This window comes from Schistocerca cancellata, chromosome 6 (assembly GCF_023864275.1).
Source record: "Schistocerca cancellata isolate TAMUIC-IGC-003103 chromosome 6, iqSchCanc2.1, whole genome shotgun sequence".
Lineage (NCBI taxonomy): Eukaryota > Metazoa > Arthropoda > Insecta > Orthoptera > Acrididae > Schistocerca > Schistocerca cancellata.
This window is the reverse complement of record NC_064631.1, coordinates 23,713,691-23,741,060: the sequence shown is the minus strand read 5'-3', so window position 1 is coordinate 23,741,060 and position 27,370 is coordinate 23,713,691. Positions and strand designations below refer to the sequence as shown.

At 43.8% G+C, this 27,370-nt stretch overlaps 1 protein-coding gene across 1 annotated transcript in view; it reads left to right on the top strand.

Moving 5' to 3' along the window:
- LOC126088512 (glucosidase 2 subunit beta) overlaps nucleotides 1-27,370 on the top strand; it is a 182,478-nt gene that overhangs the window by 133,957 nt on the left and 21,151 nt on the right. The window contains exon 9 of the mRNA XM_049906658.1: nucleotides 23,017-23,207. Within this exon, the coding sequence (XP_049762615.1) occupies nucleotides 23,017-23,207 (191 nt within the window). The remainder of the gene's footprint in view (nucleotides 1-23,016; nucleotides 23,208-27,370) is intronic.

The window sequence follows — 27,370 nt, the reverse complement described above, 5'->3', positions numbered from 1 at the left end:
TTTTAAAATAGAACAAATATTATTAACATTCATTTTCAACAGTTATAAAAAGGATAGATTGCTACTCGCTGTAAAGGTGAGATATTCAGTTGCAGAGAGGCACAATCAAAAGACTATTACACAATGAGCTTTCAGCCAAAGCCTTCTTCAGAAAAGAAGGAAAACACCCACCCACATTCACATAAGCAGGTACATCTCTTGCACACATGTCTGCTATCCCCAGCTGCTCTGGCTGGACTGCAACTTTTATGTTGAATGAATGCAGCAATCGTGCATGGAACAGTGAAAGGAGGAGGGATAGGATGTAGGTAGGGGAGTGACAACGCTGTCTGGTGGAGCATGGAGGGAATAGAAGGCAGCAGGACAAGCCTGCCAGGTAGGAGACTGTGAGGAAGAGAACAGAGAATGGAAAAAGTTTAGTAGGTATGTAGACAGAGAGTGGTGCACAGTGAGTGCGAGGGGACGTGAACCAGGAGGAGGTGATAGAACAGAGAGGACAGAGACTGTTGGATGAAGGGCGAGGGAACAGTCGGTTATCATAGGTTGAGTCCAGGATTCTCTCAGGAGTGGAGAATGTGTTAAAGGACAACTCCCATCTGTGCAGTTAAGAAAAACATGTGGTGGAGGGTAGAATCCAGATGGTCCAGGTTGTGAAGCAGCCATTGAACCCAAGCAAGTTATTTTGAGCTGCATGTTGTACCACAGGGTGGGCCCACTCTGCTCTCGGCCACTTTTTAGTGGTGGCCATTCATCCTGGTGGACAGCTGGTTGGTGGTCATACCAATACAAAAAGCTGTGCAGGTATTTCAGCAGAGCTGGTATATGACATGGCTGGTTGCACGCGTGTCACTGCCTCTGATGCAGGTAGGATAAAACTTTGACGCTTGGTGCGTAGATTGGGCAGGTCTTGCTCCTGGGTCTTCCACAGGGTTATCCCTGTAACAAGGGGTTGGGTTTCCTAATAGCATAGGGATGGACTAAGGTATTGTGGAGGTTGGGTGGGCAATGGACCACCACGTCAGTAGTGTTTGAAGGATCTTGGGTAGTTCCTACTGTGGTATCGGGGGGCTAGAATAGACCCACGGCCCTTTCTTGTCCTGTCGTAAGAGGCGACTAGTATGAGTCTTTTTATTTGGTCATGTTTTTACCGTGATATTTTCACTATTCTGTGGACTTCTGAAAGCTTTTGCTTTTTTCTTTTCATCTTTGTAACACTTTTTCCTCCTCCTTTTTTTGGCTTTTTAAATTGTGGTCTCTCTTTTGAGTTTGACCTCCACTTTCCAAATTTTACAAAAGTATGAGTCTTTTGGGAAAGAATGCCTTACTGTGGTACATGAACTCTTCACTGTGTACTGTTATTTTTTGCACCTACTGATCAGTTGGATCTTCCTACCTCTGCACCCAGCATCCAGTGCAGTAGCCACTCCATTATTGTGGGGTGGTCATGTACTCTCTAGGTGGTAGACCCTTGGCAGTGCAGGGATTGCAGTGTCAATGTCTGAGCTGAAACCTTCACATGTCAGCCAAGAAGTGGGTGCCTATCCACTTCAGGGTACTGGGAACGGCTACTGTGCCAGGTGGCCTTTGCCTTGGCAGGGTGGCACCCACAGAGAGAGCCTCTGATCGGAATGAGTGGCATCGTGGTGAATGACCTGCCATTAGGAGGAACAAACTTAACAGTGGCCATGCCAACACGGCTGTCTCAACAGTCAGCAACAGTGATTTTAATTCAGAGGTTTACAGTCCTTTGGCATTTCAGTCTTTGACCGTGCCTCAAGATGAGAGCCAGGTAAGGAGAAATGGGAGTGAACATTTTGCCTAGTTCTTGGTTTGTTCCCAAACTGACAGCAGATCTTTCACTACAACGAAGCTACTGTTTTTGTTGAAAATATTAAAGATCAATTTGGGAAGGTTTCTGCAATAGGGATGATGATAAATGGATCTTTACTGATCAAGACATCAAACGCCAACAAATCACTAGCACCTCAGGCCTATGTCAAGCAAGGAGGTATACCAGTAACCATTTCTCCTCATAACAAGCTCAATATAATTCAAGGTGTTACCTTCCATCAGGACCTAATGCTAGAGTTGAGTACTAATCTTGGATGGCGTGGAAGTCCATTTTGTTTGCTGCATCCAGAAGGGGCCCAGGCTAATAGAATGGACACTGGAGCTTTTATCCTTAGCATTCAACGGTAACATTTTATCTGAGAAGGTTAAGGTCATTGTTTATAGGTATGGTGTCAGGCCTCATTTTCTCCCTCTGATGAGATGTTTTAAGTGCCAGAGGTTTGGACACATGGCCTCCTGCTGTTCTAACGAGGCTATCTGTCGGGCATGTGGACAGGCATCCCATGAGGGCAGCCCTTGTGACCAATCTCCTCAATGTGTCAACTGTGCGGAACCGCACCCTCCTCATTCACCACAGTGCTCAGTGTTTAAGAGCAAATTCAAGAGTATAAAATGCTTGACTGCCTGTCTTATCAAGATGCAAAGAAAAAGTTTGAACGGCTTCATCTGACTGACACAAAACTCTCAAAATTTGAGACCATATCACAGTCAATACCTCACATGATGACAAGGCCTCACACAACACTTCCTGCCCTGGTCGTATTCCAGGGCCTGCCCCATAGTTGGGAGGAGGAAATGTCACCTCCTTTGCCTCCTACCCCTGTAGCACCGGTGGTTCCCACACTATTCGTGCAGCCACAGATGCCTAGTCATCCTCCAGTGACATCAGAGATGAGGGAAAGTATGGTCCTCCTTGCTTCTGGCAGATAAAAAGGGGAAATCTTCACAGAAATCAAAGTCTTGTAAGGGTAAGAAGGATAAGCTGAAAGATAAACTACTTTCTGAGGCTTCAGATGTTTCGCTCCCCATCCCTACAAAGGTCGAGCCTATGCACTGTGATGACGGATCTCATGAACTGGCAGACTGCAATCTGGTAGCGAAGTAATCGCACCCGTCTTTTCCATTTGCCACATTCTTGGACCTGACACCAACACTCCTTCAAGGGAACTATAATGGCTACTATCACCATTTTACCAAACTTCATCATTTACTGGCTGTTTATTCCGTAATTGGCATAGCACTTCAGGAAACACGGTTTATGGCAACACACCTCCCTGCTCCTGTAATGAAATTTTTTGTTTTTGTGCAGAGAGACTGGAATCATTGGAAGATTATTAGATTAAACACAGAATTTGAAAAGTATGTTGTTACACTTCTGTTCCAAAGACATCAAGAATGTATGATCATGGGGTATCTTATTGATCACTCTGGCATCTGCCAACTCAAAGACAACCTTGAGACAAATTCATATGTTTACTGATAGAACAGTTTCCAAACATTAGACTTTAGTAATTAGTTCTGCAGTGACATATAAAGTTTAGTTCATTGCTTACATCTATCTTAGTTGGTGTAACTCGGAGTAATGTGCTTCCTGCCGCTGCTGCTGAAGTTGTCGTCCCGATCCATTTCATCTGCTAATTGGATTTAGTTACGTGAATTGCATGAAATAATCCAGGTATCCAGTCATTTTATAGTGGTTTATTAATGACACGCTGTACCACTTCTCCACATAATAGGCTGCATAGTCAAAAAACCGTAGTACAACAATTAGATTATTACACTGGTGTGTGACACAGTGGTCATATCTGTGAACTTTCTCCAACTGACCTTTTTCTTAGCCTTCTGCTCTCCCTGTTATATGTTTTTAACAATGAAGTTAGCAAAACTATAATGCAAATTTATAAAATTAATAATTAAGGGTTCAAAGTTATTATGAATAACTATACACAAAACCTTTTGTATTTTATGCCCAAACTGGCATATACAGTATAAAAGATTTTTTTACATAAGATGCACATCATATTATACAAAATAGTGAAAAACAACAATGCTAACCATAATTTTTCTTAATTATGGCTTAATTAGTGAATGCAAAATAATGCTAGCATATATTGGACAAACATGACATACAAGTAAACAAATGCAATAATAAATTTTATGAAATTTAATGTATTACACTAAATCACTTATTAGATACAATTGGAATTGCGAAACTTTCAATGAATTGCCTCTTCAGAGAGTATTTCATTCGAGTATCGAAAAAAGAATGTAAAACAAGGGGTTGTATTATTTCTCTCTGAAAAACTACAAAGTCTACTGTACCAGTCACGTTAATGTCAAGAGAGCATCTGTTGGAGTCTGTACCCTCATATGTTCAGATATTTTCAGTGAACAGGTGTCCTTACCACTGCACTAGAGGCCATGGCTATTAGTTTCTACCGTTCAGTTAGAATGACAGTTTGTAATGTTTATCTACCCCCAAGATGGATTATCACAAACTTAAGTTTGTGGAACAGCTATCTACCCCTTCCTCTTATGGGGGGACTTAAATGCCCATAATCCTCTGTAGGTTGTTGACATTACATCTCGCAAAGGCCATGTACTAGAACACCACCTTTTAGAATTGGACGTCTGCCTACTCAACACTGGAGCTGCAACACATTTCATTGCAGCCTGCAGGACATACTCAGCTGTTGGTCTCACAGTTTGCAGCCCGAGTGTATTACCCCTGATTCAATGGCGGGTCCATGGCGACCTTTGTGACAGCGACCATTTTCGTATCATTCCGTCCCTCGTAGACATATGGATAATGCTTCACGTTTGTTGCTTCAGAAAGCTGACTGACAGGCTTTGTCCTCTACAGCCACTTTTGGAGCCAGTCGTGTGATGGATATCAACCAAGTTGTTAAGGATACTATTGATATTATTATTTGTGCAGCAGCAGCAGCAGCAGCAGCAGCAATGATGCCCTACTCCTCAGGCTAATGTCGAAGACCGCTGGTGCCAGGGTGCTCTGAAAATAGAGCCACAGCTATCAAGGAACACCGCAGGGCACGTCAAAAGTGCAAGTGCCATCCCTCTATGGGTAATTTAATAGCATTCAAGAGACTCCAGGTGGAAGTGCGGTTTTTAATAAAGAAAAGGAAGCAGCAGTTTGTGAGCAATATATGTGTAATCTTGCGATCCCACACCCCATCATCCCAAGTATGGACTAAACTCTGCTGCATTTGCGGCCATCCTCCACCCATGCAGATGCCTGCATCCTTGCAATGGTAACATCTGCACTGATCCCATGGTATTTGCCGAATGTTTAGCAGCACACTTCACTGAAGTGTCCATTTGCAGTAATTTCCTGACCCTGAAACACCTCATTGAGTGACCCCACTATCCTTCTGTGCACTTAGCTCTGTATCATATAGTGTCCCTTTTAGCAAATGGGAGTTTCGCAGCATTTTTGCAGAGTTTAGAGACATGGCCTCTAGACCTGAAAAAATCCCAAACCAAACGCTCACACATCTTCATGCTGACAACATGAAGTATATCCTCAGACTTTTTAATCAGATTTTGTGGGAAGGAGAATTCCCGTCTCAATGGCGGGAAGGTACTATCATTGCTGTTAATGAAACTGGGAAAGGATCACATATTTTAACTACCTACCAGCCAATCTCCCTGATGAATGGGTTGTGTAAGTTATTCGAACAAATGGTCAACCGCAGTCTTTGTTGGTGCCTTGAAGCTGGAGGGCATATATCACAATTCCATAGTGGCTTTCGGGATTTCCAGTTCACCACAGATCATCTGGTTTGTCTGGAATCTGCAGTGCACAATGCTTTTGTGCATTGCCAACATCTCATTGCTGTGTTCTTTGACCTACAGAAGGCATACAATACGACCTGGTGACGTCACGTCCTCTCTACATTGCATTAGTGGGGTTTCTGGGACAGTTTGCCCATTTTTATGCGGAATTTCCTATGTCTCTGACTTTTTCAGGTGCAGATAGGTTCGACTCTCAGCAATCAATATATACAGGAAACTGGAGTCCCTCAGGAATCTTCTCAAAGCGTAACGCTGTTTGGTGTCCCAATCAATGGTATTGTAAATGCAGTGGGCCCCACAGTCTTTCTGTCACTCTATGTGGATGATCTTTGCCTGTGCTATGCCCCTATGTCTCTGCGCATTGCTGAGTGCCAACATCAGGAGGCTGTCTGGAGAGTCCATGACTGGGCCCTGAATCATGGCTCTCAATTTTCTCCTGCAAAATCACAAGATATGCGTTTTTGTAGACTCGAGGTTGTGCACCCACACCCAGAAATTTTTGTTGGCCAGTTACTTGAAGTAATTAAAACTTTAAAATTCTTAGGTATCTTATTTGAAAACCACCTAGGGGACCACATAGTTTCTCTGAGATTTTACAAAGTGCTGTTTTTATCCCGCTTAGACTATGGGCGCATTGCCTGTGGTTGGCAGCACCATCTGTACTGAGCTTGCTGGACCCTGTTCACCAAACTGGCATGTGGTTGGCAACAGGGGCCTGCCGTACGAGCCCTGTTGACAGCCTCCTGATGAAAGCCAGTGACTCACTGCTGCAGGTTAGATGACAGCAGCTTGTGGCTAATTACACACTCACTGTGTATCAGATACCTACTCACCCATGTCACTCAACTCTGTTGTACAACCAACAGTTCAGATTGTTTGTGCGCTGTCCAAAATTGGGTAGACCAGCTGGGATCCAACTCAATACTCTACTGAAGGACCTCCAACAGCATCCCTTAGTCTGTGTTCCTAGGGCTGCCTCTCAACACCTCCTGTGGTCTGTACTCTGTCCTGTGATATGAATGGACCTCTTTTCTGACCCCAAGAACAATGCTGATCTTACCCTTCTCTTACAACTGTTTCATTCGATCCTCCTCTATTATTCTAATCTGGTATGCATCTTCACGGATGGATCAAAAGTAAATGACAGGGTGGGTTACGCTTTTGAACACCCAGTGCCTGCAGTGTATACATTGCAGAGTTGGTTGCTGTACTTCAGGCTTTGCTGTATGCCAAATCTCTGGCTGGCCATGATGAACTTTCTGATCTGTAGCAATTCCATGAGTTGCTTAAAAGTCATATCCTTGTGTTGTTCCAAAAATCTTTTGGCTGCTTAATACAGGACTTACTGGTTGACCACTGCTGCTCTGGACATCGAGCCACATAGGCCTTCCAGGAAATTAAATTGCCGATCATCTAGCTAAAGATGCAACTACAGGAGATCAACTTAAAGATATCAGAATACCAGGCACAGACTCAAGTTAAGAGCAATTAAGGGATCCACTAAGGTGTGGCATCCATCTTTCCAGGCTTGTCACAAAGGTGCCATTGTGTTGAGCCGACTATGCATTGGCCATACAAGACTCACCCACAAGTTCCTTCTGCGTCATGAGGATCCTCCTCTCTGCAGTTGAGGTAGTCTACTGACGACAGTGCATGTTCTTGTTGAGTGTGCCATGTTGGTTGATCTGCAGCACGCTCTCAACATGTCTACCTCAGTACCTCAGATGCTTGCATATGATGTGACAGCCACTACCAAAGTGTTGCATTTCCTGAGGGAGGGCGTATTTCACACTAAAATATAACACTCCCACACTTTCAGTGTTAGGGGTGGTTGTGGGGGGGTATCCCCCTGCGGCGGGTATCCCCCATGTGATTGCGGGTTACTTTCTTCCCCTCTCACCTTTTTGTGCCTGTAGACCCTCTTGTGCCAGATGCTGCCCGGGTTATCTCCATTTCCTTTTACGTATTCTGTTACAACTACTGTTATGCCCTTTTTAAACTCTTTGACTTGTTTATATAGGTGAGCAGCCAAGTTCCCACTTTCTTTGGTTTTCTGCCGTTTTACGTATTTCTCTCATGAAATGGAGGGACTGATGACCCAGTAGTTTAGTCCCTTTAAACACACAATCCTCATCAAAATTGGGTACAATGTCCCTCATTTCAGGTCATGATGAGAGATTATCAAAGCCCAGATGAAGGATGTGATCCAATTCTGCTGTCCAGGGTGGTATTAGGGGACATTAGGGGTGCTCCTTTGCAGCTGGTAATGAGGTGGTGGGAGGATTTGGGGAGGGAGGAGTGGAGATACTGTGACACCTTCATCATACTGGACAAGACAGTTCTTATCAGAGGTCACCGGGTGGCCAGGCTCAATGGGAGAGATTTTTTGGTGTGGAAGGGATGGCAGTTGTTGAAATGCAGGTACTCTTTGTGGTTGATGGGTTTAAAATGTGGACTGGAAGGTAGCAAGCTGGATTGAGGAGGATCATGCAAAACCGATGGGAGAAAAGGTGTCGAGATTGTGAAGAAATGAGGATAGGATGTCATGACCCTGAGTCCATATTGTGAAGATATCATCAGTGAAGCTGAACTAGACCAGGTGTTTGGGTTTTTGATAGGCTATGAATGGTTTTTGTAGATGGCCCACAAATAGGATGGTATAGGTGGATCCCATATGGGTGCCATAGATTTGTTTGTATACCTCCCCTTCAAAGGAGATGTAGTTGTGTGTTAAGATTGTTAGGAAGGTGTGTGAGGAATGAGGTAGTGGTTTTCGAGTCTGAAGGAGGTTGGGAGAGATAATCTTCAATAGCAGCAAGACCATGGGCATGAGGGATGCTAGGTAAAGGGATGGAGATGGTGGAGAGTCTGTGAAGGAAATAGTTGGTATCTTTGACATGAGTTTATTTGGGAAATTGGTTGGACATGTTGGTCAGTGAGAGCTGAAATTCTTTCAGTAAGGGCACATGAACTAGCTTCATTGGGGCATCGAGGATTGTCGGGTTTGTGGATTTTGGGGAGCATGTAGAAGGTGGGTGTGCACGGTGTCACAGGGGTGAGGAGGAAATGGATTCAGGAGAGAGATTCTGTGAAGGGCCTAATGCTTTAATCAGGGATTGAAGGTTATGTTGGTCTTCTGGGACTGGATCAGTCTGGCAGAATCCAGGAGATGACAGACAACTGGCAGAGGCCCCCTGCCTGGTCACCTTTAAGGAATTTCTTACGTCCAACTTGGCCACACCGTCCTTTCCCAAGTCCCTTCCTGAGAACATCACTCTTTCAGCCCAATAAAAGACATACACACATAGCTTCAAAACACCGTCCTTTCCCAAGTCCCTTCCTGAGAACATCACTCTTTCAGCCCAATAAAAGACATACACACATAGCTTCAAAACAGATCATCATCTAATCATCCTACTTGTGGACACACAGAGCGAGGTGGCGCAGTGGTTAACACACTGGACTCGCATTCGGGAGGACGGCGGTTCAATCCCGTCTCCGGCCATCCTGATTTAGGTTTTCCGTGATTTCCCTAAATCGCTTCAGGCAAATTCCGGGATGGATCCTTTGAAAGGGCACGGCTGATTTCCTTCCCCATACTTCCCTAACCCGAGCTTGCGCTCCGTCTCTAATGACCTCGTTGTCGACGGGACGTTAAACACTAAATCTCCTCCTCCTCCTCCTCCTCCTCCTCCTCCTCCTACTTGTGGACAATGGTTCTACTGCTGTCATTATGAACTGCAGTGACTATCTGGGGGAAGGTCTCTGCCAATTGTTTGACTCATTCACCTTTAATCTCTGCCAGAGTAATCCTATCCCAGAAGTCGACCATAACCTCAATCTCAGCTAAAGCCTTAAGCCTTACCCTGAACCTCTCCCCTGAATCAATTTCCCTCCTCAGCCCTATGACAACCTGCACACTCACCTTCTACATGCTCTCCAAAATTCACAAACACAGCAATCTTGGACACCCCATTCTAGCCAGTTATTGTGCTACCACTGAAAGAATTTCAGCCCTCATTGATCAACATCTCCAATCAGCAACCCAAATCAAGCCTCCCACATCAGATACCAACCACTTCATACACTGACTCACCACCATCCACACCCCTTTACTTCGTGGATCCCTACTCATCACTATTGATGCCACTTCCCTAGACACCAACGTTGCTAATGCTCATGGTCTTGTTGCTTTTGAGCACTACCTCTCTCAATGTTCTTCAGACTCCAGACTCACTACGTCATTCCTCATACATGTTACTAACTTAATCCTAACATACAACTACTTCTCGTTTGAAAGGAAGATATACAAACAAATACACAGCACAGCCATGAGCATCCACATGGAATCCACCTGTGCCAACCTGTTTATGGGCCTTCTAAAGGAAACCTTCGTAGCTTACCAAAACCCCAAACCCCTGATCTGATTCATGTTTGTGGCAGCCTTTCACCAGCCATCTATCTCTTAACACTTCCTTACATCCCTTGCTTCCAGTGACCTAGCCTCACTTTGAGTCTTTTCTTCTCCTCGCAGCATCAACATCAGCTTCTGTTCCGCAACGTAATGGTGATGCCAGGTGACAGTGCGTGTAGTACAGAGACACTCACCATGAAGTGTAAAGACATAGCCATGCTACTCCGACTGTACACCTGCTATGCAGCGAGCCATATAAACAGGTTTTTAATGCATCTTCCATCAAGGATGATTATTTTTGCACCCTGTGTCAAAAAATATTGGTGATAGTGATATTAGGGGACAAAATTATGACTTTGCCCAGTGTATGCTATTTCTGTCATGCTGCACTTGTGTCTAGTACCACCCACATTGGCAAGTAACTTTCTTCAGCTTCTGTAAATTTTGAGAGTATTTCCTGTTTTTTTGCAGTAGGTTAGTTGAACATTTTTCTTTGTGCAGTGCCTACCATGCTCTGTTTCTCTCTTTCATAGTCAAACTCGTAAGTTAAGTAGAGAAACGTGGCTACACTGGTGACCCGACAATAACCTCAGTTGACCTAATTTTCTGTTACATCATGTTGTTGACCACCTCATCCCGTTAACAATTGTTTAGACTCCTGTACTCATGAACAACCCATCAGCAACTTTTGTTTCCGTGCTACTAACAATAGAGTGCTTCTAATCACGAACTGTTTTTCATGTGTATGTTTCATCAACTCTTGTGCAACCTAGTGACCATGGCTTCCACACCAGCTCAACAGACATCTCACTGAACATGGCTGCTGTGTCAGCAGAACACATCATTGGCAAGCTGACCATGCTCCTTGCAGAGCTGGAATGCTGCACATTATCCTACATGCACAACTCACAGTGCCCCCATCCACTGTCAGCCCACCGCCAGACTCCATACCGATGCCCACCCTGGCCCCTGCTTCTGCTATCGCTGCAACCGTCCCTCCCAGTGTCAACAAACCAATGCACAATCCTTCACATGCCACCACTATTCCACATGGCCATATAGCAGCTCACCTGCTGCGGAACCCACACATGTGGTTTTCTTCAGTGGATATCATCTTCGCTGGCTGCGGCATCACCAGATGCTGCCGGATTTGCTGTTGTGGTCAGCGAGCTGGAGCTGACATATGCAATGGAGGTCCACGATGTCATCAGATGGCCCCTGGCCACAGACTGTTAAAAGATTCTCCGTTGCCATTTTGTGACGCAACTCAAATCGTCAGAAATGTAGCATGTCAGAGTCTTTCTTTCCTTTGAGTAGTATTGAGACTGGCAACCCTCACGATTCCTAAACAATCTCCAAAGCTTGACATAGCCACGTATAATTTCTGACAATTTCTTATACATCTGACTGGCTCATGTCCCAGCCCCAATAAAGGAATCTGTGCTGTCGCACTCTGACCTCTGTCCACCAGCACCGTTGGCCTCACTTATAGGGTGAACAAGATGCTGGCTTCCTTTCATGCAACTGCCACTTGCCAGCCGTCCCTCTACCTGGCGCAGTCAGCTGGTCGTCATTCTGCTAGCCACCTTGCCGTGAGCTCCCCCTTGCCACTCAATGCGCCACGAATGACGTCACTGGCCACTCCCCACCCAACCAGCCCACAGCATAGTAGACAGTAGCCAGGGAGTGTATTACATCCTCATCTGACTCATTGCTGACATGGCAGCACTGCAGGAAACGGTGGACCACCTCAGTTCTGACCACTGAATCTGCGCAGCCCCAGCCATTGGCCCAACAACAGCTACCACCGGCCCAGCTCTAGCCACCCGCCAATCCCTCCCGTGACCCAGCCAGCCTCTTCTCGTACCGCGTGCGCTTTGGCCTGTATGCTGCAAACTGCAGGGAACACTGTTCTTAGCACACAAATCCCAACAGCCGAGGGATTAGGTGTATCTGGCTGTTGCTTGCTCTCCCAGTGCCTGTTCGTCTATGATGTTAGCTCTGCCATGCCATTCCTCATCGACACCAGTTCTGCGATTTGTGTCTTCCGACTTCATCAGTTACTACTGCCTGCTCCTGACATTGCCAGCTGGCACCTCATTGACAGCACTATCAGGAGATCAAAAAGTTGCACCACTCATTTCCCTGTTTTCTTCTATGTGCAGGAGATGGCATATTCTGGCCAATGCACTGCCTTGGCGCAGTTTTATATTCTCACACATCCATCCAGCACACCTCAGAAGGTCCGCCATTCAACTGTCCACTACATCGACACCACCCATGAACCATGTGTCTTCTGCCAGCCATGACCCTTATGACTGCACAAACTCAAGATTGCCAAGGCCAAGTTTGAAGGGCTGCTTGCTGCCGGCATGCTGCATCCTTCACAGAGCCCGTGGGCGTCTGTCCTTCAACATGCCAAGAAGAAAGATGGCTCCTGGTGTCCATACGTTGATTACCGCAAGTTAAAACACCCGTACCATCCCTGATTGGTATCCAGTGCCACTCCTATACAGCTACAGCAATGTGTTGGCTGGATCTACAGTTTTTAGCATGGTCAGCCATGCCAAAGCTTTCACCTAGATTCTGGTCACACCAAAGGATATCCAGAAGACTGCCATCGTCACACTATTTGCGCTCTACGAGAACACATTCATGACCTTTGACCTCTGTAATGCTGTGTAATGATGGCAGTGTTTCTGGGACGGCATCTTGCAAGGCTTGTCGTGCTGTTTCACCTACTTGGATGGCATGCTAGTTCTTTCCACGATGCCCACAAACACCCCAAGATCCTCTGCAGTATTTTTGAGTGTCTCTAGAACGCCAACAACAACAACAACAACAACAACAACATCAACAACTCAGCAGAGTGCATTCTCAGTGCCAGTGAGGTGATATTCCTGGGCCATGCAATCTCTGCTGCCCACTCATGTGCCCTGCGTGACAAGGTGCAAGCTATCCTCGAATTCCTGTCCCCATAAAGTTTCTGGGACTGCCGCCACTTGCTCAGCATATTAAACTTCTTACACTGCCATCTGAGGACTGCTGTTGCTGCTGCTATGCAGGAGATGCTCCCTGCAGCCCTTCATGGCACCAAAACAGAGGGCAACAAACCGGTGCTGTGGATGGTGTAAATACAAGACAGGGGCTCTGCTGCCAAGTGCGACTTGTGGGGGGGTGCTACCATTCTCACCCACCCACGCCCCAGTGCCCTGTTTGCCATTGTGGTCGATCCCAGCCAAATGGCCTTCAGTGCTGTGCTGCAGCAGCATGTTGGCAACACCTGGCAGGTGCTCGCTTTCTTCTCCAGCTAATGCCACTCAGTGGCACTGAAGCACACACGATACAGGGCTCCTCATCATCTACAGGGTATCAAATACGTTCAAGCGTTGGTGGAGGCTCATCACTTCACGGTCTTCGCCAACCACAAGCCTATAACATGTGACCTTGCAAAAGACATTGAGCAGTTCTCCCTATATCACTTCTGGCAGATGTCATTCATTTTTGAATTTACTACTGCCATATATCACATCGCAAGAATGGGCAACACTGTCGCCGACTACCTCAGCCGCACCTGTGTTGTTGCCTTGTCCCTGGACTATGAGGCATTTAGCACCATCCAGCAGCATCACCTGAAACTCGCCCGTGTCTGCAAGTACATAACTTCTACACTCCATCTTTAAAGCAAGTTGGCCCCTGGCTCAGACAGCAGTATCCGGTGCAACATTTCCACTGGCTCAATGCACCCTGTGCACATGTCCGCTGCTCTGGTGATGCAACATTTCATGTGGCCAGGTATTCAGAGGGACTGAAGGACTCGAACCGACCCCTGTCTCCTCTGTCAGCACACTTGTCACCAGGCAACAGTTCACCGATATTCGTGAGGACATTGTTTGCTCTCTACTTTCCTCTGATGGGTGTCACTACCTCCTCACCATAGTGGACTGGTTGCAATCCTAATACCCAACATCACTGCCATCACAGTAGCCACCGCCTTCATCTCCACGTGGATTCCTGTTTTGGCTGCTGGTGCCACGTCACTACATATCGTGGCACTAGTTTACATCTACCCTTCTTCACGAGCTGACAGATCTCTGCAGGACTGACCTGCAGTTGACATCAAGCTACCAGGCAGCTGCCAGTGGCGTTGTGTAATGGCTCTACTGTACGTTGAAGGCCACCCTCCTCTGCCATAACAGTTGGACCGCAGCCATGTCGCTGGTACGTCTTGGCCTCCACGTCACTTGCATGTGCGATCTTGGTATTTTGGCTGCCGAACTTGTTTATGGTCAGCCACTCACCGTGCCGGGCGATTTCACGACTTTATCCCTGAATTCATCACCAGCTTGCAGGACTGCATAACTTGCATGTGGCCAACCTCTCATCAGCACCGTGCTGGTCCTGAAGCAGGACTCGGAGACATCTGCCTTATATTTCCACCTCATCTGTATCAGCATTTTGATCAATGGTTTGAAGCCCACCTACACTCTTCTGAATCCCATACAACCCAGCCAGATTACCATCCTCATAAAAGTGCCACAGATTCATGGCAGCACCAGCACCTCTGACAGTGCCACCACTGCCGACACTGAGCCAAGCACTCCCGCCACGAAGCCTCTGAGATGCCGACATGCCTCACTTCAGCTTAGGACACCATAGGAAACCCACCATTATGTGCCAACTTTATTCTTGATCCACCATCCATCAACAACACAGGCAGCAGCATCCCCAATGTGCAGGATGCTCACGCCCCTGCCCCATTAGCTCTCCTGCAGCCCACCGAGCGAGGTGGCGCAGTGGTTAGCACACTGGACCCGCATTCGGGAGCACGACGGTTCAATCCCGCGCCCGGCCATCCTGATTTAGGTTTTCCGTGATTTCCCTAAATCGCTCCAGACAAATGCCGGGATGGTTCCCTTGAAAGGGCACGGCCGACTTCCTTCCCCGTCCTTCCCTAAACCGATGACCTCGCAGTTTGGTCTCTTCCCCCAAAACAACCCAACTCTCCTGCAGCCTATGTCCAATGCAGCTATTTCGCCTCAGCCACTGTCAACAGCCGGGTATCTTGCCCCATACACTTCCTCAACAGCATTATTTAAAGCATTTCCAGTACCACAACCAGGAGCTGCACAATCTGTTCTCACAAGACGCACCAGTGGTTCACACTCACAATGCTCGGTGCTTGCACTTTCAGCTGTCAAAAGGAGCCACCAGGCTTCCAACACACCCTCGCCCCTCGGCCATCTGTATTAGCAAGTCCAAAAGTCCTTAGCTTGCTAAGGCAACAGATTTACTACAGTCACAGAGTACTTGTACATGACAATAGCTCAGTTCCTAGGCTTCCACCCACTTAGCCTCATACCCTATCATCGCCTTCTCAACACAGCATTAACATCAGCTTCTGCTCTGTGCACCTGCTACAATGGTCATTCCACGTGGTGATGTATTTTTTACTGAGACTCTTACTGTGGTGTTCAATGACACACCTACACCATGCCATCTTATGCCTGCTATGTAGTGGAGCATGTAAATATGTGTTTTGCATCATGTCTTCTGCCAGATACAACTAATTCCGAAAATATCTGTGTCATACTGGTGATATGTAGGGACAAGGTTGTGACTTTGCTCATTGTCCACTCTTCCTACCTTGCCATTCCTTTGTCAAGTGCTACTTCATCGGTGAAAAACTTTCTTCAGCATCTGTAAATTTTCAAACTATTTCATGTTTTTTTATCATAGTGTAGTTGTTAAATAAAAGTATTTCTTAACTGATTGTGGACATTGTACTTTGTGCTGCACCTGCCGTACCTTGTTTCACTACTTCATAGTGAAACTTGTAAGTTAGGTAGAGAAACATCCCTACAGATTCATTGATGGTATCACCATGACCTGGATTCAAAGGCCAACACACCCCATCTTCATTCCTTCACAACCTCAACACCTTCTCTCCCATTTGCTTCACCTGGTCTTCCTCAAGCCAGCGTACTTCCTTCCTGGATGTTGACCACCTACCATCCACACCTCTGTCCACATTAAACTCATCAAGCACCAACGGTACCTGCATTTTGGCACCTGCCATTCCTTCCACATCCTAAACTCCCTCCCATACAGCCTTACCACCCGGGGACAGCATATCAGCAGTGACAAGAAGTCTCATGCTTAGTATGCTCAGGATCTCACAAAGGCCTTCACAGACAGGCACTGTCCCCCGACCTAGTCCACAGACAGATTTCCTGTATGTCATCTTGCACACCTTCAATCCTCCTACCACCACCCAAGAACTAGCTGCAAAGGCATGTCCTCTTCGGCATGTCCCCTTCGTCATCCAATACCACACTGGACTGGAAGAACTGAACATCATTTGTCAGGGCTGTGATTATCTATCATCATACCCTGAAATAAGGGACATCCTATCCAAGATCCTCCCCATCCCTCCTGTCACGGTATGTGAAAAAGCACATGGATGAGGAGCTGGTGACATCACAGCTTGGAATTCCATGTTCCACTACACTGTGGAGCATGAAATAAAGAACCCGGCATGTCAGATTTTTGCCTCGTGGAGAGGAACGTGACCAATGAGATGCGACATTATTTTACGTTGCACGCAGAACATAGCAGCCACCATATTGTATGGCATTAAACAACATATTTGGTGGGTTTTCTTCCTCGTAGAGTATGTGGTATGAATCTAAACTGTTTCAGAGCATCAGAAAATTGAAGATCTCTCTAAAACGCATCATTTTAGCTATGGTTTATTACAATAAAAGATAGGAAACAACGTATCGGTAGGTAAAGGCTAGATAGGTATAGTTGATGTTTCTAGTGTTATAACTTGTGTGCTATGGAAGTATACCATTTCAGTGCTACAACACAACATTGATTTATATCAAAATGCAGTTTGCATATTTAATATCAAATAATGACATATGTAGATACAGCCTTTAGGTGGTGTATGCCATATACGGAAGCTAGGTTTCTGTGTCGAAGCTGTATCACAGTTCATAGTGTCGTGGGCTTGTGAGTTGTGACGAAGAAGGTAGCATGTTCGCATCCGTCCGCTTTAAGTTTTTTTAACATTTCGTTTTCTGTAAGATTCTGGGTCATTCTTATTCATTTAATACAAGTACAACAGTATAATCTCATTAACATGAATCCAACGGGACCAAAAAATCAAGAGCTTATAGTAAGTGAACACAGATTTTAATATGTATACATTACTGTACGCCTATAACACTATAAAGTGACTGTAAAAGTACAAGTACTCACAGTTTACACTATTTTCTTGGAAAAAATTCAAACATGGTTCGCTGATGTTCATGGGAATGAAAATATCTTTTAATTTCACAACTAGTTGTTACAGTAGCTTCTGTAAACCCAGCAGTGACATCTGATGTTGAAGCAAATCATTCTAAACTGTCCAAGGGTGTAAACATCTCCTGATAGCAGATGGAATAGCTTCTGTATTCTCTCCCACCTCACTTTCTTCTTATGACCCTAGTCACAGCTTTTGGCACATCAGATTCCACAGAAGCACATATGCCAATGCCTTTGTCTGCACTAGAGAATTCCTCTAAACCAATCCCAGGATTTGCAGTGTTTTGCAGAACTGTCCATTCATCAGGTGAAGTGGCATCATCTAACTCATGGACATCTTCAGTGTTGCTATTTCTCTAGCCTCTATTAATGCACTTCTGCATATGATGTGGTGACATGTTGTTCTAGGCTGCTGCGATGGATTTTATTGCACCAAGCAGATTCCAATTTGGGGTTGCAGTACTGTTTTCAGCTGCATGAATTGCAGTTCATACAATCACTTGTGATAAGCTCCCTCCATGAGAGAAATGATGCCTTGGTCCATGATGCCTTGTCACGTTTGGTGGAAAAAACTGAACCTTTTTGTTTGTTATGTTCAGATCCAGTATGTTGTGGGCAGTGTCTGTTTTTGAATAACCATTCAACTGTTGAAATGCAGAAGCCACTTGTGAAATGATGTGCCGTTAATCCAAGCTTTGTAATGGTGAGAGTAGATGTGAAGTAAAGTGTCCATATTTATGTTTATAAAACAATGCAGTTTCTTGGACTTAACAATAACTCAGGTATGAAACTCTTCACTGCTGACTGCGTTACATACAAGAGCAACAGTTACATGTTTGCTTCATGCTCCACAATGACACGATTACCTTTTATCCTCAGGGTGTGATTTGTAAAAAGTCTGTAGAAAAGTCCAGTTTCATCCATATTGAACACATCGTATGAGGCATACTTTTTCAATCATTCGGTTTGATTTATGTAAGCAACTGTTTGCACTTTCTTCATCAAATTCATTTGCTTCACCAGAATGTGTACAGATGAAATTTAAAGTCTCTTTTGGAACTAATACAGCCAACCAGCAGACCAACTGAAGTCTTAAACGCCTTTATTTTTGGTAATCTCATTTGCTTCATAGGGTCACTCAAAGGTATGTTAAATACATGAGTATGATTGAACCATTCTAGCAGTAATGTCTCAAAGTCATTTTAGATTTGTTTCTGGAACCTGGTGCAGAATTCTTAATTATTTTGGAATTCGAAACTGCTCTGTAATTGCTGTTTTCTTTGTACCATGTGCCACTTCAGCAAGAATATTAAGCTTTACCTGTGCATTTAGAGTTGCCTGTTTCCTCATGCCGTGTTTCCCGTGCTACTGTTTGTAGATTTTTGTTCAGTATGCTAACTCAGTGTGGCTATGACTAAAAGAACACCTGGCATCGAATATGTTTGTAAATGTCAATGCACACATTATTGAATTTACTTAAATGTGTTGTACGTGCTGATTGTTAAGGTGATAATCATGGCTGCAGACCTACAATGCGTCAGAAATGAGTCAACAGTGGGTACTTAGCTTTGTAGTTACAGTTCTTGCATTCATTTTGGAAAAAATAACACTTTAAAATAGTGTAACATTAGAAGTTTGTGTTGCAATGAAATTCAATTATGCTAGGGACTGAAAGAGAGTTTATAATCTACCTTAACTGAAATTTGTATTAACAGATATAACTTCTAATAAGAACTATCGTATTGCTGCTGGGGCCAGTTTAAATTTTCTATTTATTTATTTTTTTGCATTAACCAAGAGTTCATCTTAAGTGAGTTCACGCTAAGAATGTTACATTCCATCTCAATAATCAATGTTATTTATTATAAATAATTAATTTTTGGCAATTCTTGTTGCAAAGGCCAAGGACTGGAATGTTTCCCCAGTGCCTAAAAATCTTATCTTGGCTGCCAGTTTATGTCTGAAGAAAAATGTATGTTCCACACTGGAAGTTTTTGCTATTATGAAATTTTTTGTAACATATGTGTACTCATCTCTGAGTTTACCGCCTGTCTCATGTTTGTATCTTGGCAGTAGAAATCTTTTTCATTGATGGTGTGCAGCTTCAAAAATATCTCCTCTTTCATTCAGATGAAATTAAGAAATAAATCTCAATCTTGAAATCTATGTAGGCCAAATAAAGCTGACAACAGTTGCTGGAGAGCACAATCATGTTAACCAGCACTTCCTGTGTGCCAACAGCGCAGCCTTTTATGAGGTCGGATGTCGTGTCCCCATCCACATGAACATTAGCTGCCTCGTCCCACGTGAAGAAGGTTTAAAGTGATTGTCCATCCAACCTCCACAGCATCCTTGCCCATCCCTATGCCACTGACAGTCCCAGCACCTAGGCAGAGGGATCATATCCTTATGGAAGATCTATGTGCAAGACCTGCCCATCCACACCTCTAGTACTTCCTATTCCAGAACTATCACAGGCTTATGCTGCCCCATCAGAGAACAGGACCTGTGTAAAACCAGTCATGTCATATACCAGCTCTGCTGCAGTAATTGCACAGCTTTTTGTATTAGTATGCCTACAGACCACTTGTCCACCAGGTTGAATGGCCACATTCAAACTGTGGCCAAGAGCAAAGTGGACCATCCTGTGGCACATCATGCAGCTGAACATAACATGCTTGACTTCAATGTGTGCTTCACTACCTGGAGCAACTGGATCCTTCACTCTTCCACCAGCTTTTCTGAACTGCACAGATGGGCATTGTCCGTACAATACATTCTCCACTCCTGAAATATCCTGGCCTTAACCTATGATAACCCACTGCCCCCACACCCTCCATCCAACAGTTTCTGCCCCTTTCGTCTTATCACCTCCTCCCGGTTCATGTCCCCTCACACTGATTGTACACTGTTCTCTGCCTATGTACCCACTGATCTTTTTCCATTCTCTGCTCCTCTTCTTTTCTGTTCCATGTGCCCTGCTCACCACAGAGCCGCCCAACACTGTGTCTGACAGCCTTGTCCTGCTGCCTTCTGTTCAGTCCACACTCCACTTGTCTCCCTTCACCCGTACCCTACGCCTCCCCCTTTCACTGCCCCTTAGGACTGTTTCTTTAATTCAAAACAACATTTGCAGTCTGGCCAGAGCAGCTGGAGGTAGTGGTCATGTGTACATGAGGTATGCTTGCTTGTGTGAATGTTCTTCTTTCTTTTCTGAAGAAGGCTTTGGCCAAAAGCACAGTGTGTAACAGTGTTTCCTCTGTGCCTGTCTGCAACTCGGTGTGTCAGTGTCACCTTTACGGTGAGTAGCGATCTATCCTTTTCATAATTGTAGATATTCCAGCCAGGATGTTCTACTGTTTGACATTCTTGATGTCCCCATATTTATTTATCATTGTAGTCACCGTGGTGACAAACAAATTTCTCCCAACAAGAGACAAGTTTGTTGAAACTGTCAGTGTAGAATGTTTGACTTTTCAGACAGAACGACAGCCTCACCCTGCTTGCACCACATCATCACTATCAAAGTGAAGTTCTTGAAAGTATTCTGTAAGTTTTGGGAACAGGTGAAAATCACATTGTGCTAAGTTGGAACTTTATGGAGGATGTTCGATGCCAGTGAACCCAATTGGTCAAATTATTGTAGCACCATATGTGGTGTGGAATTGTGCTGAAGGAGAGGGTGCTCCATGTGTGAACAAACTGTTCGCATTTGAAACTCAATTACACCTCACTGCTTCTTATGCACTGACATAGTTAAATACACACTGCCTTGTTACACACTGCAATTTGGAGCCCTCTAGTGGCAGAAGGCTGCAAATATGTAGACGTAAAGGATAAAGATGTAGAATGTTAATAATTTCTTTTTGGAGTCATTAAGTTTGGAGACATTATTTTTCAGCATGCCCTTGTAAACAGACAATGCTGTAATTCTACCAGTGCAATAAGCAACCAACAGTGCACAACTTAAATGTGGACTGAGAGGTTGAAGAAATATAAATAAGATTTTATGTAACAAGTTGTAGAGTTATTGGGTAAAGTTTGTTCAAAACTGTAAAATTTAAATTATTGTCTACTGGAACTGATGGTATGTATGTGTAGTCATTGTTCACCTTCAAAGTGGTTGTCACAATAACCCTCCCAACAAGGTGAGGGGGACATAGTGTGATAGCTGTTGTGTATTTACTGGCAGAGCCACATTCTTCTTTTACACACACACACACACACACACACACACACACACACACAAAACCATAGACTCTGGCAGCTGAAGCCAGACTACAAACAGTAGTGCATGATGGGATAGGCAACTGGGTGGGGGTAAGGAAGAGGCTGGGGCAGTGAGGGGTAGCAGGATAAGAGTGGGGGGCAGTAAAGTGCTGCTGCAGGAGCATGCAGGGACGAGGTGGAGAGAGGGTGGGGCAACTAGGTGTAGTCGGGATGTTAGATGGAGTGGGGGGGGGGGGGGGGGGTAGCGAAGAAGGGGAGAGACTGAAAGTGTTGGCGGAACAGAGGGCTGTGTAGTGCTGGAATGGGAACAGGGAAGGGACTAGATGGGTGAGGACAATGACTAATGAAGGTTGAGGCCAGGAGGTTCATGGGAATGTAGGATATATTGCAGAACTCTCCCTTCAAAATATCCATAGGATGTGTTGCAGGTAGATTTCTGCAATATGTCCTACATCCTGTAACCCTCCTGGCCTCAACCTTCATTAGTCGTTGGCCTTACAACTCTCCCTGCAATATATCCAACATTCCCGTAACCCTTATGGCTCAACCTACGTTAGTCATTGTCCTTACCTGTCTAGCTCCTTCCCTGTTCAGCTCCTTCCCTGTTCACATTCAAGCACTACACAGCCCTCTATTCCACCAATGCTTCCAGTCTTTCTACTTCTCTCCTGTTCCACTAACCTCCCCCCCCCCCCCCATCCCCTCCCTCTTACCCCCTCCGTCTAATGTCCCGACTGCACCCAGCTGCCCCACCCTCTCTCCACCTCATCCCTGCATGCTCCTGCAGCAGCACTTTACTGTCCCCCACTCTTATCCTGCTACTCCTCACCATCCCAGCCTCTTCCTTACCCCCATCCAGTTGCCTATCCCATCATGCATTGCTGTTCGTAGTCTCGCATCAGCTGCGAGAGACTGTGGTCGTGTGTGCGAGTTGCATTCGCACACGCTCGCGCGCGCGCGGGTGTGTGTGTGTGTGTGTGTGTGTGTGTGTGTGTGTGTGTGTAGTCCATTTTTGACAAAGGCCTAGTTGGCAGAAAGCTTATTGTGTGACAGTCTTTTTGTTGTGTCTCACTGCAACTCAGCATCTTTGCTATATGGTGAGTTGTAACTATCCTTTTCATAATGCATTTCCCACTGTTTGGTTATTTGGAGACATATTTGGCATCCACTCGAGGGATGAAGCACATGTCTCTTGGAGTTACCATTATTTCTGCTATCAGTATAGTAAGTGTTATTTGTCCACATTCTTAGAAATTCGCAAACAGTTGTGCTGTAAGTTTTTCATAATGTATGAGATTTTCTCCCTCTTATTCAGGTAGATGTAATTTAATAATTGGAACTGTTGCTGCTGCTGTTAAGGTGGTTGGTTGTTTTTTCGTGTGTGTTCGTAGAAGCTACAAGGGCTCGGTCAGAGTTTGAAGAAGCCGATCGTAACCTAAGGGATGTGCAGCGTGAAATAAAGCAGTTGCAAGAATCCATGGAGAAAGATTATGGTGAAGAGGATGAGTTTGCTCCATTGGATGGAGAATGTTTTGAATTTACGGATTCTGAATATGTTTATAAACTGTGTCCATTTGATCATGTAAGTTTATTATTTTACATTTTATAATTCTTTTTTAATATGATTTGTACTGAATCAGTATTGTGTGGAACATATTTATAAATTACTTTCAACGTTCATCACATAGCAAGATTTTATTGCTGTGTCACTAAAGTAGCAGTAGAATATGAACATTGTGGATGTAAGGTACTTCACTGCTTCATATGCTTGATAAACAATATTTTTGCTTAAAAAAACATCTCAAAGCTCTGTACCAATTACACTGGTCAGCAAAAACCTCTTTTCCTCATTACAGCATTAATAAACATTGTTTCTAGGAGATGATTAGACGATGAATCCAGATTTAATTTCAGACTTTCCCTGCAGCCCCCAGGTTTCATGTAATAATGGTTTTTGTAATTGCTTTGGCAGCTTATGTATTAAATTTATATTGCAAAATGACAAACTCTTCCAACAAGACTTCCAATTTCAAACAGCAAACAAAATCTGTCAGTATACAAACAAAGCAAAGAAATGAGTAACTACTTTTTCCCATATTTTCAGCAGTACTTTGTCACAGAAACATCACTTCATAAGGACCAGCAGTAATCTTACAACACTGCAGTACTCCATTTGCCTTGATAATGATTTTCTGTTAAAGAAATGTCCTGGTGGAACTGTTCTCCATGTTTGTCTCTTAATGCTCCAAGGTTATCAAGGATAAACTCAGACTAATCATCAAGTGATGTAGTTTATGTGACATGTTGCATACCATAAGATAGTACGATTTCAGTAGTTCTTGTACAATATCACATTAGTTCTATGTGTTATGGTTGCCTAAAAACTTCTTGTGCTTCTGAAAGACAGCCATGCCATTCTTTCAACAAATCAAGAAATTATTAATCCGACATTAACCCTGAATTCGTGCTTCTACAAAATTTCCTTCTTCTATCATTACTTCACTGATCCGTGGAAAATTCTCTCATTAAGAACATGAGTCTACATAAGTTTTGTCCATTGGTTTCATAAATTTTTCAACATCAGGAGTGTTCTCCATTGTCTTGTGTCCAGGCAGTGGCTTGTTTAAAGCAAGCCATTTTTTCTCCATAACAGAGATTTTTCCCATCTCTGCTGTCTCACTTGGATAGACACCAGTTGTGCTGTGTGTACCTAAGTTGCATTTTGAGAAGAACTGAAATTTCCACATATACACCATTTCTATTTTCCATATGGGACAAGTGTGAGTAGCAGTTTGAAGTTCTCATATGTGTTTTTCAGATTAATTGCACAAACAGTCTGAACCGAAGGAAATTTGTTGGAATCTGTGAACCAGATGCCACTCGTTTACTCTCAGATCATGGCCAAAAGCTTCCATAATATACTCAATATCATTACAAGAAAACATTTCACCTTCCTTGGAGAAATATTCAGGAAAGACTGCATGACATGGTCGTGATAAATAAGATTCTGTCCTTTCAGATGCAAAGCTGGTAGCTGAGCCTGCTGCCTTGACAATTCAAATAATGAACAAATGTGTTGAGATCCCCTTGAGACAAAAAGACAAAAAGGGTGGTTCATCTAATGCACAGTGTCCTTGAAATGATGGGTTGGCTTACATATCTCCTTCACTGCCTCCTGTATTCAGTATTCAGTTTATTCACCATTGACCACTTACAGCGGAATAGGTCTGAACATTAAATATACAATTAACAATAACTTTACAGTAAAGTTTTTACAATTTAATTCCTTTTCTTTTAGGAATATTCTTATGTACTAATGTCAATGATTATTTCAAAATATTCTGTTATCTTATAAAATCAGTGTTTGAGTAACCAGTCATAAACCTTACGTTTGAAAATATTACTGGTCAGTGACCGAGCAGATGCTGGAAGTTTATTGAAGAGTTTTAAACTCATTATTTTGTGTGAGCTTGCAGTCTTTGTGAGTCTGTGTCTAGATATGTCCAAGTCCATTTTGCCTCTGGTGTTGTGGGGATGTATGTTCTCTCTGGTCTCGAACTCATTTAAGTTGCTTTTGACATAAAGCAGTGCTGTGTAGATGTACAGATTCACAACAGTTAATACCATGTGCTTGATAAAGAGGGGGTGGCAGTGTTCCTTGGGCTTAACTTTGCTCATTATTCTGATTACTTTTTTTTGAATTTTCAGAATTTCACTCACAAAGCAAGAATGTTCCCATAACAATATGCCGTAGGAAATGTGTGACTGAAAGAGGCCAAAATATACCACCTTTAGATACTCATCTGTGACTACATCTGTCAGTCTCCAGATGAGATAACACACTCTTGCTATTCTCTCGTAGATATGGCTAATGTGTTCCTCCCAGTTTAATTTTGAATCAATGTGGAATCCTAACAATTTTATTGATTTGCTTTCAACAGCTGTAGTTTAACCCAGAATTAGTTCTTGTGTTTTATCAGGATTACACAGGAGTTCGTTAGAAGAAAACCAATCCATTACTAGTTCTAGTTTTTCCTGTGTTGCCTGATGCAGTTCTGTTGTGTCATGGTGTGTATTGCTCAATGTTGTATCATCTGCATAACACACAATGTTTGCCACTGTATCTGCCTTGACTCCTTGTCACATTCTCAGAAGGCACTGGTGTCAGGAGTTCTTCACTGTGGCATGCAGACCATATCATGGATGGCAAATTATGATAGTGCACAGTTTTCCTAGTTTTCAAGGTGATTCAATACAATATTTGTCAGACAAAAATAAGTCCAGTGTTGATTATTTGAACTAGCTTGTCAGGAATAAAATAGATGATGAGTGACATATGTAGTTGGGGGGGGGGGGGGTGTCCAATTTTTCTTCTAGTCACCAAGTTTACACCCAAAATAAAGTTTTTAGCATGTCTTTACAGGACGATAAGTTTCCATGTTTGCAATTTTGGAGTTAATTCTACACATATATAACAGAAAAAAATTGCATTATTTATACAAGTTTGAGGCCGTTCTCCTTCTTGATTAACACTAACCTTCTCATATGTAGAACAGCAAGCACTCACTCTGACAGTTACCAGAATTCTCAAATGTGAGATGCAAATGGCAACAAATGCAACGTAAGTGTGTGAGTTTGAGCATGCTTGTTGGGAGTGCTGACAAAACCACCCTCATTATCTGGAAATAGATTTTTGACTGAGGCTCGTGTGATAAGTGCATGCACATATTTTGATTGTTTTTCAATAATTAAATCTGCAGAGTGTTTTAGTTAAGCCACAGCATTTTCAAGGTTTTCCGTGGATGGAGGGTAGCATGCTGCAAAAAAGAAAAAAAAGAAGCCCTATAAGACAAAAAATGAGTTCATGTTCAAATTCACCACCAGTGACTTAACAAAGAACAGCACTTACATTTCCAGAATTAATTTTCACTCTACAGTGGTGTGTGCAGTGATATGAAACTTCCTGGCAGACTGGAACTCAAACCTGGACTTTCACCAGAGACAGGCAATGAGTTATGGTGGAAGTTTAGCTGTGAGGATGGTTATGAGTTGTGCTTGGGTAGCTCATTTGATAGAGCACTTGCCCGCAAAAGGCAAAGGTCCTGGGTTTGAATCCAGATCTGGCACAAAGATTTAATCTGCAAGGAAGTTTCAACATTCACATTCTTTGTATCAAAAATGTTGATCAGTGTTGTTCGTTATTTATTTGTGCTTGAGACTGGTCCACCAGCAGGAATCTGACAGAGGATATTATAAACAAAATTAGATGTGTCATGTTGGAGGAAGACAAGGCCATAGCACCTCCAACAGGACTAGGCATAGTAAAGCACTGTGGTCTTCAAACCTGTCTCCTTACTCTGATTACTTCAGCATTGCCTGATTTATTAAATTACACTCCCTTACATTCATAGTTTATTTTCATATTTATTATAACGTCTTTTCAAGACACTATCCATCCCGTTCAGCTAGCTTCAAAGTCCTTTGTCACATGCCACAGAATTAGAATGTCATTGGCAAACCTCAGTTTTTATTTCTGCTTCTAGATCTGTAATTTCCTTTTCAAAATTCTCTTTTACTGCTTACTCAATGTAAGCATTAAATAACATGGGGATAGGCTACAACTCTGTCTCACACTGTTCTCAACTACTGCCTCCCTGTCATGTCCCTCGACTTTCCTGATTGAAGTATGGTTTCTGTAACCTCTCACTTGGTGTATTTCATTCCTACTACCTTAAGAATTCCAAA